Source organism: Cherax quadricarinatus, chromosome 73 (assembly GCF_038502225.1).
Source record: "Cherax quadricarinatus isolate ZL_2023a chromosome 73, ASM3850222v1, whole genome shotgun sequence".
Taxonomy (NCBI): domain Eukaryota; kingdom Metazoa; phylum Arthropoda; class Malacostraca; order Decapoda; family Parastacidae; genus Cherax; species Cherax quadricarinatus.
The window spans coordinates 18232950-18252176 of record NC_091364.1 but is presented as its reverse complement, the minus strand read 5'-3'; the positions used below and the strand labels follow the sequence as shown (position 1 = coordinate 18252176).

The 19227-nt window shown below is 39.6% G+C and overlaps 1 protein-coding gene across 2 annotated transcripts in view; it reads right to left on the bottom strand.

Annotated features, from left to right (window-relative positions):
- Positions 1–19227, bottom strand: part of LOC128701093 (sodium/hydrogen exchanger 9B2-like) — a 75248-nt gene that overhangs the window by 9939 nt on the left and 46082 nt on the right. For both annotated transcript variants that reach the window (XM_070100623.1, XM_070100624.1), the window contains 3 exons: positions 18995–19078; positions 3181–3264; positions 1251–1415 (listed from right to left, as the gene is read on the bottom strand). In XM_070100623.1, coding sequence (XP_069956724.1) covers positions 1251–1415; positions 3181–3264; positions 18995–19078 — 333 coding nt within the window. The remainder of the gene's footprint in view (positions 1–1250; positions 1416–3180; positions 3265–18994; positions 19079–19227) is intronic.

Genomic DNA, 19227 nt, shown 5'->3' with positions numbered 1-19227 from the left:
CTGATGAGGGGTTGTTGAGGTAGTTCGGACATTTAGATAGGATGGAACGAAATAGAGTGACTTGGAGAGCGTATAAATCTGTAGTGGAAGGAAGGGGTATTACCAACAGACCCCTGGCAGTCTTCAAGCTGGCACTGGACAAGCACCTAAAGTCAGTTCCTGATCAGCCGGGCTGTGGCTCGTACGTTGGTTTGCGTGCAGCCAGCAGCAACAGCCTGGTTGATCAGGCGCTGATCCACCAGGAGGCCTGGTCACAGACCGGGCCGCGGGGGCGTTGACCTCCGGAACTCTCTCCAGGTAAACTCCAGGTAAGGCGGGGCAGGGATCGGCCGAGGAAAGGTGGGATTAAGGGGGCAAAGGAGGTTTTGTGCGCAAGGGTCTTGGACTTCCAGGAAGCGTGCATGAGCGTGTTAAATAGGAGCGAGTGGATTCAAATGGTTTTTATGACTTAGACTCGCTGTTGGAGTGACACCAAAGTATCATTTATGAAGGAATTCAGGGAAACAGGCAAGCTGAAAATGAATCCAGGAGGTGGGAAGTACTTCCTGCGCTCTGAAGGAGGGGTGGGGATATGTTGCAGCTTTTTAACTGTAGTATAGGCACACCTCTGGCCAGACAGTGATGGAATGAATGATTATGAAAGAGTTTCTTCATTCTCGGGTCACCTTTCCTTGATGGGAAAAGGCCGACGCGTTAATAAAAAAATTAATGAAAAATATAAATAATACATCTTTATTATTTTTAACAAAAATATTCTAATAAGATAAAAAATCAGTGTAGAGTGTCACACTGTCACTAATAAGGTAATAAGGTTTCTTCCAATGTTGCAGAGTATTTAAGCTTCTGTTTTCTTATTTTTACACCTCAAAACTTGCAGGTTTAGCGTTGTTAACCCATCATAGCTATCTTAATTTGCCCTAATTTTCATGTACATATATAAAACAATGCGTGTTATGGCATTTTAATGTGAAGACATTTAGTTCTCCAGGGACTTTTATCAATTAAAATGCTGTAAAACGACTTTTTGATTGCTTGTATTACCCGGCTCCTAGGAATGGTAACATGCACCTCCCTCACTACGCCGGCTAACACCCAGGTACTTACGTAAAGGAAGGCGAACAGAGGCAATAGGTGTAACCAAAAATGGCCAACGTTTCCACTCATCCCAGAATCAAACCCGGGTGCTGGAATTTTGAACAAGGACACTGCCTCATAAAAAGCAACTCACTAACATTACTCATTATTCCTACCTGAACAGTAGCCTTGGGAAACCATGCAATGGCAATAAACAAACGCTCCCATGCGGTAAAGGAAGCGCCCATAACTACAACGAACGAAGTAGCGATTCTGAAGGAGACGCCAATTAGCAAAGCTAACAACCCCCAGCCAATAGTGGCAGGATCTGTCGCTCCAATCTGTGGGAAAGTTTTATGAGTAAATTTCAAGTAATTATTAATACCATAACTAAAATAAATTTATATCAACTTCCACTGCAATTCCTATATATATATATATATATATATATATGTATATATATATATATATATATATATATATATATATATATATATATATATATATATATATATATATATATATATATATATATATATATATATATATATATAACAAATATAATATTTACATCAGCCATACATACGAAAAGTAATATGCTCCTTCGTTATAAAATGTCAGCAATTGTTATTTATATATTCAAGTTTATAGACTCTTTAGGAGATTTCGTGTCATTCCTCAGGCACTAACTGACCCTTATGAGACTAGCACTTCCCTCTACTTAAATAAAAGAATTAAAATCCAGTTTCAATAAATAAAATAAATGCAGACTCTGAATAGAACCAAGAATGGTAAATAAATGACAGATCGATGAACCAAATGGAGGGGAAAGAGTAGGTTAAATTAATTATTTAACTTTGTAGAATGTACTTATTATGGAAGAGGACACTTTAAACGAAGTGAATTTGAACTCTCAATAGCCAAATAAAATAGCTGAAATTTCCAAAGACGATGTAACGAAGCTGTAACTCTGAAATCTGCTGTTCATTATTTACGACATTTAAAAGTCCCTTGGAAAAAAATAATAATAAAAACGACTACAAATCTTTGGATAATGTGAGAAATATAACTGAAGCAATTGTAAATGACTCCCTTGTAATGGATATGATAGAAAGGGACAGAAGACAACGTGTTAATGTCGGACAGAATATAATGTAAGAATAACTATTATTAAGAACGCAGTTAAGCAATTCCAAGATCTGTATCCTCTATCTCAAGACAAGAATCAGCCCAAGCAAATAAAGTCAAGGGTAAACACACGTATATTTGTATATTCCCTTGAAGCCAAATACAGTTTTTACTGAGTTACTGAGTTAGTTCTGCACCTCAGAATAGACAAGAGAGAATAAGTGTATATGACCAGCTTGTGTAAGTCTGACCCACATTGTTGAAGTGTCAGTTACCTGGTCGAGTGAGCATGTAAAATGCAACGTACACGACCAGCTAACTGGCACTTCAAAAATGTAGCAGTCTAGGGCTCCCACTGCTCTACTAATTGTTCAGTTCAGCCAAGCAGTAGCGTGAGAGGTGGCCCCTCGGCCGAGGTGTTGTTGTGCTTTACCACCTGACTGTGATTCAGACTTACACAAGCTGGTCACATTTACATAAAGGTATATCATCAGAAGATCCCATTAATAACAAGAGAAATGAAGTTTCAGGATTAATAATGCTTTTTTGATACATGGATGGTAAAATGCTGTAAAGTTGTTCAAAAAACATTAACTTAAAAAGAGAATATGAAATAATATTGTAGATGCACCTGAAAAAAAATCCTGTACAGCTTAGGTAGCAAAGTCTAAAAACCATTAATTTCAACTCAGTAAAAACTTGGGAATGTTAATAATTTTTTTTTATTTGAAACGATATATTATCAAAGACTGTGGATCCACCCTAGATAAGATATCTATCATTGATATCGTTGATGTCGTGATGCAGCATAACACCATCAGTTACCCCTCATCACGTGTTCTTAAACACCTGTCTTGCCAGGCCTCCCATTACTCAGAGTGCCGCCACTACTGAACGGTTGATCATATAACAAAGATCACTGTCAAGGTATTCCATAACAAATATACTAACGAAACACAACAAAAAACATTGTCTTACATCAATTTCGGCTCCAATTGAAGCAAAGAGTATCGGCTGGAAGATCTCCCACATAAACCGGTAGTTAGCAGAAACGTCAGGATCCTGCAGCAGTAAAGACAAAAGAAAATAATTTCCTAATCACAATGCCCAGAAGGGGGACCATTATCTAATTGCTAGATTTTTTTCCTTTTATTTTTTTCCGCCAACTTTCATTTTTATTTTGCTCAAAACACCAAAAGGACTCATCTGATGTACGGTAACTATGACCAAATTCTAGAAACAATTCACACGTGCAGGTTCACTATAACCAGAGTGCAGGACCCCTTCTCAGCCGCTTGGAATGGCTCTGATAACTTCCAAAATAATCCACGGTGTAGGTGAAGGTGCCACCTAATTCGTCAACGGAGTAGAGTGGAATTTAAGTACGTAGGAGCACATCTGCCAATAATATGTGCAAAAATTGCGAGAAATGTTGATTCCGGTTAAATCATATTAATATATTTGATTTTACCTCTTCTGAAAAGATTCAGCATTTAATTAGTGATTCACCTATGACATCTTGTGAACTGGAAAATGTCAGTAAAGTCAATATTTTATTAATGAAATTGGAATAGTTGGAATCCAGTGATAACTGGAGAATGCCTCTCCTGATCGGCTTCAAATTTTCAACCCTGATGTGTTTTCCACAAAACAAGGTTTGTTATACTGCTCCAAAACATTCAATTTGCCAAAAAATTATTAAATAAATGATTATATTGATTTTTATTCAATAAATAAAGAATGCCTAATAGCATCGGAGTCAAGATATTAACGTTGACATATTCCATAAGAGGGAAGACAACTCTAAGTTTAAACTTTGTTTTGATACAAATTTGAAATTTTAATGAAGGTGTTTAAAACTTGGAGTCGTCGGATTCAGAACATTTATTGCTGAACGATTTTTCTGATAAACTTTTCAGTGTTAATAGATTTTATTACAAGAAAACTTGCATTTCAATTTGAACTTTGTAAATTTTAAATAGCCAATTTTACTAAATAAATAATTTTCATTTAATAATGAGGGCAATGGTTCTTAACCTGTTTGGGCGACGCCCCCCCCCCCTGTGGCTCTTGGCGCTCAACCCCCCCCCCTCTTTACTTCATATAAAACCTCTAAATGTAAAAAATAAAAAAAGTCTTGTTTATTTAAATAGAAAACTGAGAAACTAGTTATTATACTTAAAATTATTATTTAAGGAGAAAAATACATACTCCTGATTTTTGCTCTGGGTTCGAGCAGCCTCCCTACTGGAAATTACTCATCCTCCGCCCCCCTTTAGGGGGAGATTTGAGACGGACCTGCAAGGAATGGGCGAGTTCGTATGTTGTGTAGGATAACGATGGTGAAGTTTCCTGGCAAGGGGTCCAGCTATGTCATAAATTCAACTGGTTGAAATTGTTAGATATACAGATAAGTGATTCCAAGATCCTTCGGTACTGAGTCTTCCTCCCTGGCGATGAGTCTTGAGTTTCTCTACTTGATTAAATGTTGTCGAAGCTTCGGTGTAGAACGCAGCCATTCCTTAAATCGTCTGTTCTGCCTGCGTACTGGTGTTCTGAAATACGTGTTTGGAGATCTCTGGCTCTCTCTCACACCTATAATTGGTTTCAACAGTTGCGAGGGATTATGTATACCCCGGCAGAAGATTGACTCTTGTGTCTCTTACTAGTGATGTATTTGATAGTGGTGGATGTGGAGGTAGATACATGGAATGAGATACTGGAAAAGATGTTGGAAACGTGTTAAGTAACGGAGTTGGTGGGGAGGACAATGTATCTCCTCTCGACAGTATTTTGTCTGTAAGTTGACGATGTTATAAGCACGGTGTCTGCAGTCTCTAATGAAGTGACGAGGATAGTGAAATATAGAAAATATTAGATAAAAGAACACAAGTGCAATTAATGTTATATTTTATTGTGGCAACCTTTCTCTCTCTCTCTCTCTCTCTCTCTCTCTCTCTCTCTCGAGAGAGAGAGAGAGAGAGAGAGAGAGAGAGAGAGAGGCAGGCTTAGAGTGAGGTGTAAGGCACAATATAATCGTTGTAGAAGTTGTCATGGTAGTAATACTAGTGGTAGTAGTAGTGGTAGTAATACTAGTGGTAGTAATAGTAGTAATGCTAGTGGTAGTAGTAGTAGTAATACGTGTGGTAGTAAGAGTCTACTTGTACGTGAGTTAAAAAGGTTACTAAAACTTTTTGTTTGGGTAGGATAAAAATAGGTTCGGCAAATATTTGTGTTAGTGGATTGAATCTGAGAAGGACTGTTTCATTGTTCCTCCTCTTTTATGTTCTTTTGCAGTATCATCAGCAGCAACTATGTGATGGCAGGTTTATTGTTTTGAAGAGGATTCTTGATAATACTTCAGAGATGATGATGCAGCCTTTATTTTGCTTGTGTTAGAAATAGCGATTAATGATGAATCTTTCTCAAAACAATAAACCCTGCCATCACATAACTGCTGATGATGATACTACATAACATAAAAGAGGAGGAACACTGAAACAAGGCTTTTCAGATCCGTCCCACTAACAGAAATATTTGCCCAACCTATTTTTATGCTACCCAAACAATAAGCTTTAATAACCTTTTTAACTCATGTACAAGTCGACTTTTACTACCACATGTATTACTATTACTAGTAATACTACCACTAGTATTACAAATACTACTGCTTCTACAACTATTATATTGTGCCTTACACCTCACTCTAAGCCTATATATACCCGTCCGTGACAATGCTTCTGGAGAGCGAAACGTTGCTACAATAAAATGTCACATTAGTTGCACTTGTGTCCTTTTGCCTAACATATTGTCGGTAATTCTACCAACGTAAGTACAAGTTTCGAAAATATTTGTTCGATGAGAGAGAGCATTCTTCCTCAAGGAATTTACTGCTACAGATTCGGAGGACACAAAGAAAAAAAGCCTACGATTACACCACGTTTAGTTTTGTTGTCATGGTTAACTGGTAGATTTTCCATAGACTTTAGATCAAAGTTCTTTGTCAGCTTTGCAGAGAAGAACATCAAGGAAAGGAAGTGTTGTCGACTTCTTCTTCTAGCGTAAACTGGATTGAGGGCTCGATCTGGTTGAGGTTGTGTTGGAGAGCTTGAACGTTGAAGTGTCTGGGAGTTGTAATGAGAATGTAGTCAACATAACGAAGCCAGGTGATCGAAGAAGGAATAAGAGAGGAAAATCGTTGGGCTTCTAGATATTCCATGAATAGGTTCGCCAGTAGCTGTAGTGGGGAACCCATGGATAGTCCAAAAGTTTGCTGAGAAAGGTGATTTTTCAAAAGATAACATGTAAAGCCTACATACAGTTCAACGAGGTCGATGAAATCGCTGGGTAGAACAGGAAGTTAATGGGAGTCGTTAGTTTTCCGGCGCAGATCAATTGGTTGTGTAGTACGTACCTTGGTAAATAAGAATTGTACGTCTAGGCTAGAGAGTTTCTTGTTCCTGATGTTAATGATGCGAATGTTACTGAGGCCACCAAAGTGTTTAAGATATATTGGATTGATTGTACCCAAGAGTTTAGAAAGGTGCTTAACAAGAATACCTGAAAGTTGATGGGGCACTTCCTATTCCTGAGGAAATGGGAGTCAGTGGAATTCCTGGCTTGTGAGTTTCTATCACACCGTACATTCTGGAGGTTCTGGGGATGCTGGGAATGGTGTGCAGAAGTTTCTTCTCTTGCTCTGAATCCTTCAGTATGAGTCTTACGAAGAAAGGTTTTGGTAAGGTTGTCTACTTGGTTTGTTGTGAGAGGTTTGTAGGTCATTAAGTAAATTGAGGATTTTGTTGTTGTAGTCAGATTACGACACCATCAACTTCATCAGTCATGGTAACTCTTATATTCTGTGTCTTCTGCTAAAGCTTTAAGTGTAGTGATGTAACGCTGAGGTAGGACTAGTGAGCTGTGTGTTGAGATGGCCGCTGAGATGATGCCTTGAAGACAGCCTTTTAGGAAATCAGAGTAATTGTGTGTTAGCTTTTAGCAATGAAATAGAGGTTTTGTTTTGATTTCGTGATACCTATAGCAAATTTGAGGCCTAAGGTGTAAGCGACAGTGGACGAGATAAAAGATTTTGAATAATTTCAGGTCATTCCAAACTTTTCCACTGACTCTTTTCGTAGAGAGTTTTGGAGTTTCCTAGTAAGTCTGAATATCTATTGGACATTAGCTGTGGTAACTCTGCTGAGTATAATTTCGGCGGTGCGTCTGTTCATGTTGCCTCGCAGTGTCGTGCCTAGTGTCCTGGCTTGGAGAAAAGCTTCCTTTGTTGTGTTGTTCAAGTCATCTGCACGCTCTTCAAGGTAGGTTCAAGCTGTTGTACAGAAAGAAGGTTTGATATTGGCGATCTGAGGTGGAATGGATCTTTGTAAGACCATTTCTTGGATAGTCACGAAGAAAACTGTCTATTGCGGGGTGAGTAAACTTTTAGAAGATGCAAGTATTCTGTCATGATGAAGATAAAAGTAATAACATACCGACACGATAAATAATTAAACAAATGCAGAATAGTGTGATTCTATATTAACTACGTTTCGCCCACACGGTGGGCTTTTTCAAGTCACAAATAGATGTACCCAGGTAGATCTGTTTGTGACTTGATAAAGCCCACTGTGTGGGAGAACATAGTCAATGAAGGATAGCATTATACTGCATTTGTGTTTAATTTTTCCATCGTGTCAGTATTTTACACTTTTTATCTGCACTTTACCGATTTGAAAATGCTAGTAATGGAATCCTGAGTCAAATAATTAGAGTTACCCTCTTTCCTTCCACTTTTGTATGAAATCTAATTTAACCCATCTCAACAATATGCTTGGGCTCCTTTTAATCATTACGGATTTAGCGTTACCCAAGAATATATTATAATAATAATTGTGAAAAAATATTTCAGATGGTAAGAGAAAGGTGAAGGTGTATAAACTAAAAGAGGAGGCAGTTAGGGTAAGATATAAACAACTATTGGAGGATAGATGGGCTAGTGAGAGTATAGGCAATGGGGTCAAAGATGTATGGGGTAGGTTTAAGAATGTAGTGTTAGAGTGTTCAGCAGAAGTTTGTGGTTACAGGAAAGTGGGTGCGGGAGGGAAGAAGAGCGATTGGTGGAATGATTATAAAAAGAGAAGGGAGAAAAATTTATTATATGAGAGGTTTTTAGTAAGTAGAAGTGATGCAAGTAGGGAAGAGTATATGGAGAGAAAAAGAGAAGCTTAGAGAGTCGTGAAGCAATGTAAAAAGAGAGCAAATGAGAGAGTGAGTGAGATGTTATCAACAAATTTTGTTGAAAATAAGAAAAAGTTTTGGAGTGAGATTAACAAGCTGAGGAAGCCTAGGGAACAAATGGATTTGACAGTTAAAAATAGGAGAGGAGGGTTATTAAATGGAGAGTTAGAGGTATTGGGAAGATGGAGGGAATTTCTGAGAAATTGTTAGATGTTGATGGAGATAGGGAAGCTGTGATTTCGTATATAGGGCAAGGAGGAATAACATCTTGTAGGAGTGAGGAAGAGTCAGTTGTGAATGTGGGGGAAGTCCGTGAGGCAGTGGGTAGAATGAAAGGGGATAAGGCAGCTGGGAATGATGGGATAAAGACAGAAATGTTAAAAGCAGGTGGTGATATAGTTTTGGAGTGGTTGGTGCTATTATTTAATAAATGTATGGAAGGGGGTAAGGTACCTAGGGATTGGCAGAGAGCATGCATAGTTCCATTGTATAAAGGCAAAGGGGATAAAAGAGAGTGCAAAAATTATAAGGGAAAAAGTCTGTAGAGCATACCTGGTAAAGTGTATGGTAGAGTTATTATTGAAAGAATTAAGAGTAAGACTGAGAGTAGGATAGCAGATGAACAAGGAGGCTTCAGGAAAGATAGGGGGGGTGTAGACCAAGTGTTTACAGTGAAACATATAGATAAACAGTATTTAGACAATGGTAAAGAGGTTTTTGTGGCATTTATGGAATTGGAAAAGGCATATGACAGGGTGGATAGGGGGGCAATGTGGCAGATGTTGCAGGTGTATGGTATAGGAAGTAGGTTACTGAAAACAGTGAAGAGTTTTTATGAGGATAGTGAGGCTCAGGTTAGAGTATGTAAGAGAGAGGGAGATTATTTCCCAGTAAAAGGATGTGTGATGTCACCGTGGCTGTAAGAGAAGTGAATGCGAGGATCTTGGCAAGAGGCGTGGAGTTAATAGATAAAGAATCAAACACAAAGTGGGAGTTGTCACAGTTGCTCTATGCTGAGGACATGGTGCTTTTGAGAGATTCTGAAGATATTTTGCAGAGGTTGGTGGATGAATTTGGTAGGGAATGTAAAAGAAGAAAATTAAAAGTGAATATAGGAAAAAGTAAGGTTATGAGGGTAACAAAATGATTAGGTGACGAAAGACTGAATATCAGATTGGAGGAATAGAGTATGGAGGAGGTGAATGTATTTAGATATTTAGGAGTGAACGTGTCAGCAGATGGGTCTTCGAAAAATGAGGTGAATCATAGAACTGAAGAGGGAAAAGGGTGAGTGGTACACTTAGGAGTCTCTGGAGACAAAGAACTTAGTTCGTGGAAGCAAAGACGGGAATGTATGAGAGTATAGTTGTACCAACACTCTTGTATGGGTGTGAGGCATGGGTGATGAATGTTGCAACGAGGAGAAGGCTGGAGGCAGTGGAGATGTCATGTCTGAGGGCAATGTGTGGTGTGAATATAATGCAGAGAATTCGTAGTTTGGAAGTTAGGAGAAGGTGTGGGATTACAAAAACTATTATCCAGAGGGCTGACGAGGGGTTATTGAGGTGGCTCGGACATGTAGGGAGAATGGAACAAAACAACGACTTCGAGAGTGTATAAATCTGTATTGAAGGGAAGACGAAATAGGGGTCGGCCTAGGAATGGATGGAGGAAGGGGATAAAGGAGGTTTTGTGTGCGAGGGGCTTGAACTTTCAGCAAGCGTGCGTGAGCGTATTTGATAGGAGTGAATGGAGACAAATGGGTTTTAATACTTGACGTGCTGTTGGAGTGTGAGCAAAGTAACATTTATGAAGGGATTCAGGGAAACCGGCAGGCCGGACTTGAGTCCTGGAGATGGGAAGTACAGTGTCAGCATTCTGAAGGAGGGGTGTTAATGTTGCAGTTTTATAACTGTAGTGTAAAGCACCCCTCTGGCAAGACAGTGATGGAGTGAATGACGATGAAAGTTTTTCTTTTTCGGGCTACCCTGCCTAGGTGGGAATCGGCCGATGTGTTAATAAAAAAAAATCAAAATTCCATGAACATTGTCAAGACAGATAAAAAAGTCTTCTGAGTACTGGATGCTGGATCCTGACAAAGGCATCTGGACAAGGATTATAGCAAGCGAGTGTAGCGCTATACATAGCAAGCGAGTGTAGCGCTATGCATAGCAAGCGAGTGTAGCGCTATGCATAGCGCTATACATAGCAAGCGAGTGTAGCGCTATGCATAGCAAGCGAGTGTAGCGCTATGCATAGCAAGCGAGTGTAGCGCTATACATAGCAAGCGAGTGTAGCACTATACATAGCAAGCGAGTGTAGCGCTATACATAGCAAGCGAGTGTAGCACTATACATAGCAAGCGAGTGTAGCACTATACATAGCAAGCGAGTGTAGCGCTATACATAGCAAGCGAGTGTAGCGCTATACATAGCAAGCGAGTGTAGCACTATACATAGCAAGCGAGTGTAGCGTTATACATGGCAAGCGAATGTAGCGCTATACATAGCAAGCGAGTGTAGCGTTATACATAGCAAGCGAGTGTAGCACTATACATAGCAAGCGAGTGTAGCACTATACATAGCAAGCGAGTGTAGCACTATACATAGCAAGCGAGTGTAGCACTATACATAGCAAGCGAGTGTAGCGCTATACATAGCAAGCGAGTGTAGCACTATACATAGCAAGCGAGTGTAGCACTATACATAGCAAGCGAGTGTAGCACTATACATAGCAAGCGAGTGTAGCACTATACATAGCAAGCGAATGTAGCACTATACATAGCAAGCGAGTGTAGCACTATACATAGCAAGCGAGTGTAGCACTATACATAGCAAGCGAGTGTAGCACTATACATAGCAAGCGAGTGTAGCGCTATACATAGCAAGCGAGTGTAGCACTATACATAGCAAGCAAGTGTAGCACTATACATAGCAAGCGAGTGTAGCACTATACATAGCAAGCGATTGTAGCACTATACATAGCAAGCGAGTGTAGCGCTATACATAGCAAGCGAGTGTAGCGCTATACATAGCAAGCGAGTGTAGCACTATAGCAAGCGAGTGTAGCACTATACATAGCAAGCGAGTGTAGCGCTATACATAGCAAGCGAGTGTAGCGCTATACATAGCAAGCGAGTGTAGCACTATAGCAAGCGAGTGTAGCACTATACATATCGTTATTAGATAATTAACGTGGGTAATTTCATATTCAGCTATGTAAGGGATATGGTAATGTTGTCATTATATATGCCCTGGGAAAGTATCACATGTCTTATACTAGTTATCTATTGATACGTATGACTTTACGATATAATTATTAATTTATTCAATGGTTCAAAAAGGCAGATGAAAATTATGGATATACCTTGTCTGTAATAAGACACATTTAACTTAAGACAATCTGACGAAGCCAGAGTAGCTTATTTATATTGGAAACCCTTATCTGTATTACAAGACAGCATTTAATATATATCTGATTCCTCAATTAATAATAGCCCACACTTGATTTTTGCAGCTGAGGATTTTGTAAATTAATTTAATAATAAATTAATCTAAATCTTCGCGAGTTGACAAGAAACCAGACAGGACCGAAACGCCGTCTAAAGTTTCCTATCCAAATGGTGAAATATTTAAACCAATATATGGTGACTTATTGTTCAGTAATTTAAACTCCTCCTCTTCCCCGTCTCTTGATTATCCAAGGAACACCATCAGAAGGTTACGAGCGTGAATCTTCACATTCAAGTCATATATATATACACAACTTTGAACACCCCGACTGGTCTGTAACGAGTCGATCAGACATACGATTACTCTTCATATTTGCGTAGTTATTAGCTGTAGTTTTTCATGAAAAGTTCTGCATATTATGTGGTCACAATTATACTTATACTAGTGATTACCTACATTTGATTATCAGTTTACAGCAGGGGTGGGGAACCTTTTTTCTGCTAAGGGACATTTGGGTATTTATAACATCATTCGCTGGCCATACAAAATTATCAACTTAAAAATTGGCCTGCTATATTTGGTCTAACATTTAATTAACTCACGCATAATGTGGCTGGAACTGCTTCTCTTTGGTGAGGCGAGTGATGTTAGCTGGTACTGTTGATGTTCCTACTCTCAACTGCTTTTCCAGGTTTGAGTCAGTCAGTCTGGAACGCAGTCGACTCTTTTCGATGGTTTCGTATTTTTTTCATTATACAGTGTAAATCGGTATGGGAAAGGGTTAATATGAATTTATGTAACTATGAAAAAAGGTCCTAGATTTATTGAACTTCTAGTCCCGCTTACGGTTGCCTTGACAGGGCGAGACCAAATGATTTCGCTGGCCTTATACGGCCCGTGGGCCGGACGTTCCCCACCCCTGGTTTACAGTATCAGGAACAGAGCTATACTCGTACGGAACCATCTTCCGTATCTGGTCTATTATAAAACTTCTGAATAGTTTCCAGTGACTGAAGGTCTTCTTATCTTCTGTAAACCATTTCTTATTTCAACCGCCCCGAAAAAAATATAGAATATTGTATACTTCTGTAACACCAATACGAAACTAGATGTCTTTGGTCACTACGCGATCCAAGGAAGGCATCCCGATAGTGCGTAGTTGAATCACCCTGGACCTCAGTGCACGCAAAAGTAATAATGAAGAGTGATCAGTATGGTGAAATACACCAGCACATTAACACATATGAAAGGCCCCTCGGAGCTAGTGATCATGTGGTTCTAAGCTTTGAATATATAGTAGAGTTACAAGTAGAAAGGCTAACAGGAATAGTATGGGAGAAACCAAACGACAAAAGTTAAGTCTGAAGTAGCTCAGAATTTGGATAATCAAGTCATCAGCGTTGAAGGGTGAGAATATACGATAATAACCTTCGTCGTCCAAATCGGACCGAAAAGTCATCATAGCTTCTTGCTTCTATGTGCGGGTTATTTGTGTATTGTTGCAGTCATGGTATTGTATCTCTTTATTCTTCAGGGTGAAACTAATCGAATGAAACACTCGAGAATTATGCCAAGAAAAGAAGTATTTATTTTTTTCGGTTTCATTTATGAAAAAAAAACGAAGATTGGTGCTACCTGGAGTCTGCCTGGAGGTTATTCCGGAGATCAACGCCCCCTCGGCTCGGTCTTTGACCAGACCTCCCGGTGGATCTGGGCCTGATCAACCAGGCTGTTACTGCTGCCCGCACGTAGTCCAACGTACGAATCACAGCCCGGCTGATCCGGCACTGACTTAAGGTATCTGTCCAGCTCTCTCTTGAAGGCAGCCAGGGGCCTATTGGTAATTCCCTTTATGCTTGGTGGGAGGCTGTTGAACAGTCTTGGGCTCCTGACACTTATGGTGTTTTCTCTTAGTGTACCAATGGTGCCCCTACTTTTAACTGGGGGTATTTTGCATCGCCTGCCCAGTCTTATACTTTCGTAAGGAGTGATTTCTGTGTGCAGATTCGGGACCATTCCTTCTAGGATTTTCCAAGTGTAGAATAGATCATGCGTACACAAACCAAAAAAAAATCCATTTTTTTATCGTAGAATAACCAGCGTTTATGATTAAAAAACTAAGCACGGAGTAATTAACAAGAATAAATTTGAGTACATTACGTGCAGTTATATTTTACGATGGTCTTGAGGGTGCACAGATGTCTTGTGTACATTATGTAGATTTAACGCAGGACGACCTAATAACGTCAAACACTCCGACATATTTATGATCAGAAGAGACATTCTTCAGTCGTTTCAGAAAGCAATTTTATTAATGAAACTGGGGAAACTATAAGTACAAAAATTTACAGCTGACCATACCCCCGGCCGGGATTGAACCGCGGGTTCAATCCCGGCCGGGGGTATTTACCTGGAGTTTACCTGGAGAGAGTTTCGGGGGTCAATGCCCCCGCGGCCCGGTCTGTGACCAGGCCTCCTGGTGGATCAGCGCCTGATCAACCAGGCTGTTGCTGCTGGCTGCACGCAAACCAACGTACGAGCCACAGCCCGGCTGATCAGGAACTGACTTTAGGTGCTTGTCCAGTGCCAGCTTGAAGACTGCCAGGGGTCTGTTGGTAATCCCCCTTATGTGTGCTGGGAGGCAGTTGAACAGTCTCGGGTATGGTTTATTTGCAATCGTGTCATTACGATTTCTTGAGTCATAGTTACAGCTGACCAGAAGAGGCAGTCTCCAGTTATTGCATGGACTATTCCAGGTTTTATAAAATATATTTAGTTGACTGACAAATTTGCCAGCACACTAATTAAATTTAATGGATACTAGTAGTAGGTTGGTAGACAGCAACCACCCAGGGAGGTACTACCGTCCTACCAAGTGAGTGTAAAATGAAGCCTGTGATTGTTTTACATGATGGTAGGATTGCTGATGTCTTTTGTCTGTCTCATAAATATGCAAGATTACAGGCATGTCTTGCTACTTCTACTTACACTTAGGTCACACTACACATACATGTACACATTTATTTATACACACTCATCTGAGTTTTCTTTGATTTTATCTTAATAGTTCTTGGTCTTATTAATTTTCCTTTTATATCCATGGGGAAGTGGAATAAGAATCTTTCCTCCGTAAGCCATGCGTGTTGTAAAAGTCAACTAAAATGCCGGGAACAATGGGCTAGTAACCCCTTTTCCTGTAAAGATTACTAAAAAGAATAAGAAGAAGAAAATTGTCAAAGTGGGAAGTCTGAATGTGCGTGGATGTTGTGCAGATGATAAGAAAGAGATGATTGTGGATGTTATGAATGAGAAAAAGCTGGATGTCCTGGCTTTAAGTGAAACAAAGCTGAAGGGGGTGGGAGAGTTTCAGTGGAGAGGAATAAATGGGATTAGGTCAGGGGTTTCAAATAGAGTTAGAGCTAAAGAAGGAGTAGCAATAATGTTGAAGGATAAGCTATGGCAGGAAAAGAGGGACTATAAATGTATTAATTCAAGGATTATGTGGAGCAAAATAAAGATTGGATGTGAAAAGTGGGTTATAATAAGCGTGTATGCACCTGGAGAAGAGAGAAGTGTAGAGGAGAGAGAGAGATTTTGGGAAATGTTGAGTGAATGCGTGGGGAGTTTTGAATCAAGTGTGAGAGTAATGGTGGTTGGGGATTTTAATGCTAAAGTGGGTAAAAATGTTATGGAGGGAGTAGTAGGTAAATTTGGGGTGCCAGGGGTAAATGTAAATGGGGAGCCTTTAATTGAGCTATGTGTAGAAAGAAATTTGGTAATAAGTAATACATATTTTATGAAAAAGAGGATAAATAAATATACAAGGTATGATGTAGCACGTAATGAAAGTAGTTTATTAGATTATGTATTGGTGGATAAAAGGTTGATGGGTAGGCTCCAGGATGTACATGTTTATAGAGGGGCAACTGATATATCGGATCATTATTTAGTTGTAGCTACAGTTAGAGTAAGAGGTAGATGGGAAAAGAGGAAGGTGGCAACAACAAGTAAGAGGGAGGTGAAAGTGTATAAACTAAGGGAGGAGGAAGTTCAGGTGAGATATAAGCGACTATTGGCAGAAAGGTGGGCTAGTGCAAAGATGAGTAGTGGGGGGGTTGAAGAGGGTTGGAATAGTTTTAAAAATGCAGTATTAGAATGTGGGGCAGAAGTTTGTGGTTATAGGAGGGTGGGGGCAGGAGGAAAGAGGAGTGATTGGTGGAATGATGAAGTAAAGGGTGTGATAAAAGAGAAAAAGGTAGCTTATGAGAGGTTTTTACAAAGCAGAAGTGTTATAAGAAGAGCAGAGTATATGGAGAGTAAAAGAAAGGTAAAGAGAGTGGTGAGAGAGTGCAAAAGGAGAGCAGATGATAGAGTGGGAGAGGCACTGTCAAGAAATTTTAATGAAAATAAGAAAAAATTTTGGAGCGAGTTAAACAAGTTAAGAAAGCCTAGGGAAAATATGGATTTGTCAGTTAAAAACAGAGTAGGGGAGTTAGTAGATGGGGAGATGGAGGTATTGGGTAGATGGCGAGAATATTTTGAGGAACTTTTAAATGTTAAGGAAGAAACAGAGGCAGTAATTTCATGCACTGGTCAGGGAGGTATACCATCTTTTAGGAGTGAAGAAGAGCAGAATGTAAGTGTGGGGGAGGTACGTGAGGCATTACGTAAAATGAAAGGGGGTAAAGCAGCTGGAACTGATGGGATCATGACAGAAATGTTAAAAGCAGGGGGGGATATAGTGTTGGAGTGGTTGGTACTTTTGTTTAATAAATGTATGAAAGAGGGGAAGGTACCTAGGGATTGGCAGAGAGCATGTATAGTCCCTTTATATAAAGGGAAAGGGGACAAAAGAGACTGTAAAAATTATAGAGGAATAAGCTTACTGAGTATACCAGGAAAAGTGTACGGTAGGGTTATAATTGAAAGAATTAGAGGTAAGACAGAATGTAGGATTGCGGATGAGCAAGGAGGTTTTAGAGTGGGTAGGGGATGTGTAGATCAGGTGTTTACATTGAAGCATATATGTGAACAGTATTTAGATAAAGATAGGGAGGTTTTTATTGCATTTATGGATTTAGGAAAGGCATATGATAGAGTGGATAGAGGAGCAATGTGGCAGATGTTGCAAGTATATGGAATAGGTGGTAAGTTATTAAATGCTGTAAAGAGTTTTTATGAGGATAGTGAGGCTCAGGTTAGGGTGTGTAGAAGAGAGGGAGACTACTTCCCGGTAAAAGTAGGTCTTAGACAGGGATGTGTAATGTCACCATGGTTGTTTAATATATTTATAGATGGGGTTGTAAAGGAAGTAAATGCTAGGGTGTTTGGGAGAGGGGTGGGATTAAATTATGGGGAATCAAATTCAAAATGGGAATTGACACAGTTACTTTTTGCTGATGATACTGTGCTTATGGGAGATTCTAAAGAAAAATTGCAAAGGTTAGTGGATGAGTTTGGGAATGTGTGTAAAGGTAGAAAGTTGAAAGTGAACATAGAAAAGAGTAAGGTGATGAGGGTGTCAAATGATTTAGATAAAGAAAAATTGGATATCAAATTGGGGAGGAGGAGTATGGAAGAAGTGAATGTTTTCAGATACTTGGGAGTTGACGTGTCGGCGTATGGATTTATGAAGGATGAGGTTAATCATAGATTTGATGAGGGAAAAAAGGTGAGTGGTGCGTTGAGGTATATGTGGAGTCAAAAAACGTTATCTATGGAGGCAAAGAAGGGAATGTATGAAAGTATAGTAGTACCAACACTCTTATATGGGTGTGAAGCTTGGGTGGTAAATGCAGCAGCGAGGAGACGGTTGGAGGCAGCGGAGATGTCCTGTCTAAGGGCAATGTGTGGTGTAAATATTATGCAAAAAATTCGGAGTGTGGAAATTAGGAGAAGGTGTGGAGTTAATAAAAGTATTAGTCAGAGGGCAGAAGAGGGGTTGTTGAGGTGGTTTGGTCATTTAGAGAGAATGGATCACAGTAGAATGACATGGAAAGCATATAAATCTATAGGGGAAGGAAGGCGGGGTAGGGGTCGTCCTCGAAAGGGTTGGAGAGAGGGGGTAAAGGAGGTTTTGTGGGTAAGGGGCTTGGATTTCCAGCAAGCGTGCGTGAGCGTGTTAGATAGGAGTGAATGGAGACGAATGGTACTTGGGACCTGACGATCTGTTGGAGTGTGAGCAGGGTAATATTTAGTGAAGGGATTCAGGGAAACCGGTTATTTTCATATAGTCGGACTTGAGTCCTGGAAATGGGAAGTACAATGCCTGCACTTTAAAGGAGGGGTTTGGGATATTGGCAGTTTGGAGGGATATGTTGTGTATCTTTATATGTGTATGCTTCTAGACTGTTGTATTCTGAGCACCTCTGCAAAAACAGTGATAATGTGCGAGTGTGGTGAAAGTGTTGAATGATGATGAAAGTATTTTCTTTTTGGGGATTTTCTTTCTTTTTTGGGTCACCCTGCCTCGGTGGGAGACGGCCGACTTGTTGAAAAAAAAAAAAAAAAAAAAAAACTATCCGGGCCTGAATAAATGAATCATCCATTAAATTTTGAAGCCATTCAGAAGAGGATGGCGCATATATTTAACCTGAGTTAATGGGAATCAAAATTTCTCACTGTTTTACACATAAAAGTAGCTGATGTTTACCTACACACTTGAATTTCACTCTCCGCCTTTATTGAATTTGGAAGCATTTTGTTTGGACAATTAAAGATACGCCGCAAAAAAATTTGAAAGTTAGTGGAGCCAGGATCCTGGAATGGGTCGTCTAACTTTGGTCATAGAGCACATGTCATTTACTCCAAGAAGCTTGGCCTAGTTACCGTACACCAGAGTTGAAAAATTGAAGATGATTGTGTGAAGTCTATTCTTGTTGTGAGTGAAATAAATACACAAAGTGAAGTGAACGATTCTGGCAGCAGCTTGAAGATCTTCCTTAATTAGTAATTGTTCAGTGTTCTTTACTGATATGATGCAGACAAAATATGAATGTAACTAAGCAAGGCGAGTGGGAATAAACAGAATATGGTCAATGGTAACATAAAACAGGAAGAACTGTGAAACATGCAATATAAGATACAAACACTGGTACACTTACCTCGGTGCCCAGTCTGTGCCACCCTAACCCAGCAACGAAGGCTAAGGTCAGTACCAGTATTGGTCCAGAACTTTCCAGTTCAGCCTGGGAAAATAAGTTTTTCATAATACTAAAACTGATAAAACCTGTAAAACGATACTGAACCATAGGATACACAAAATTTTCCTAACCAAAATAAATATCAACTAAATTTCAGTCAAGATTTTTGTTATATAACCATTAATCATAGACTA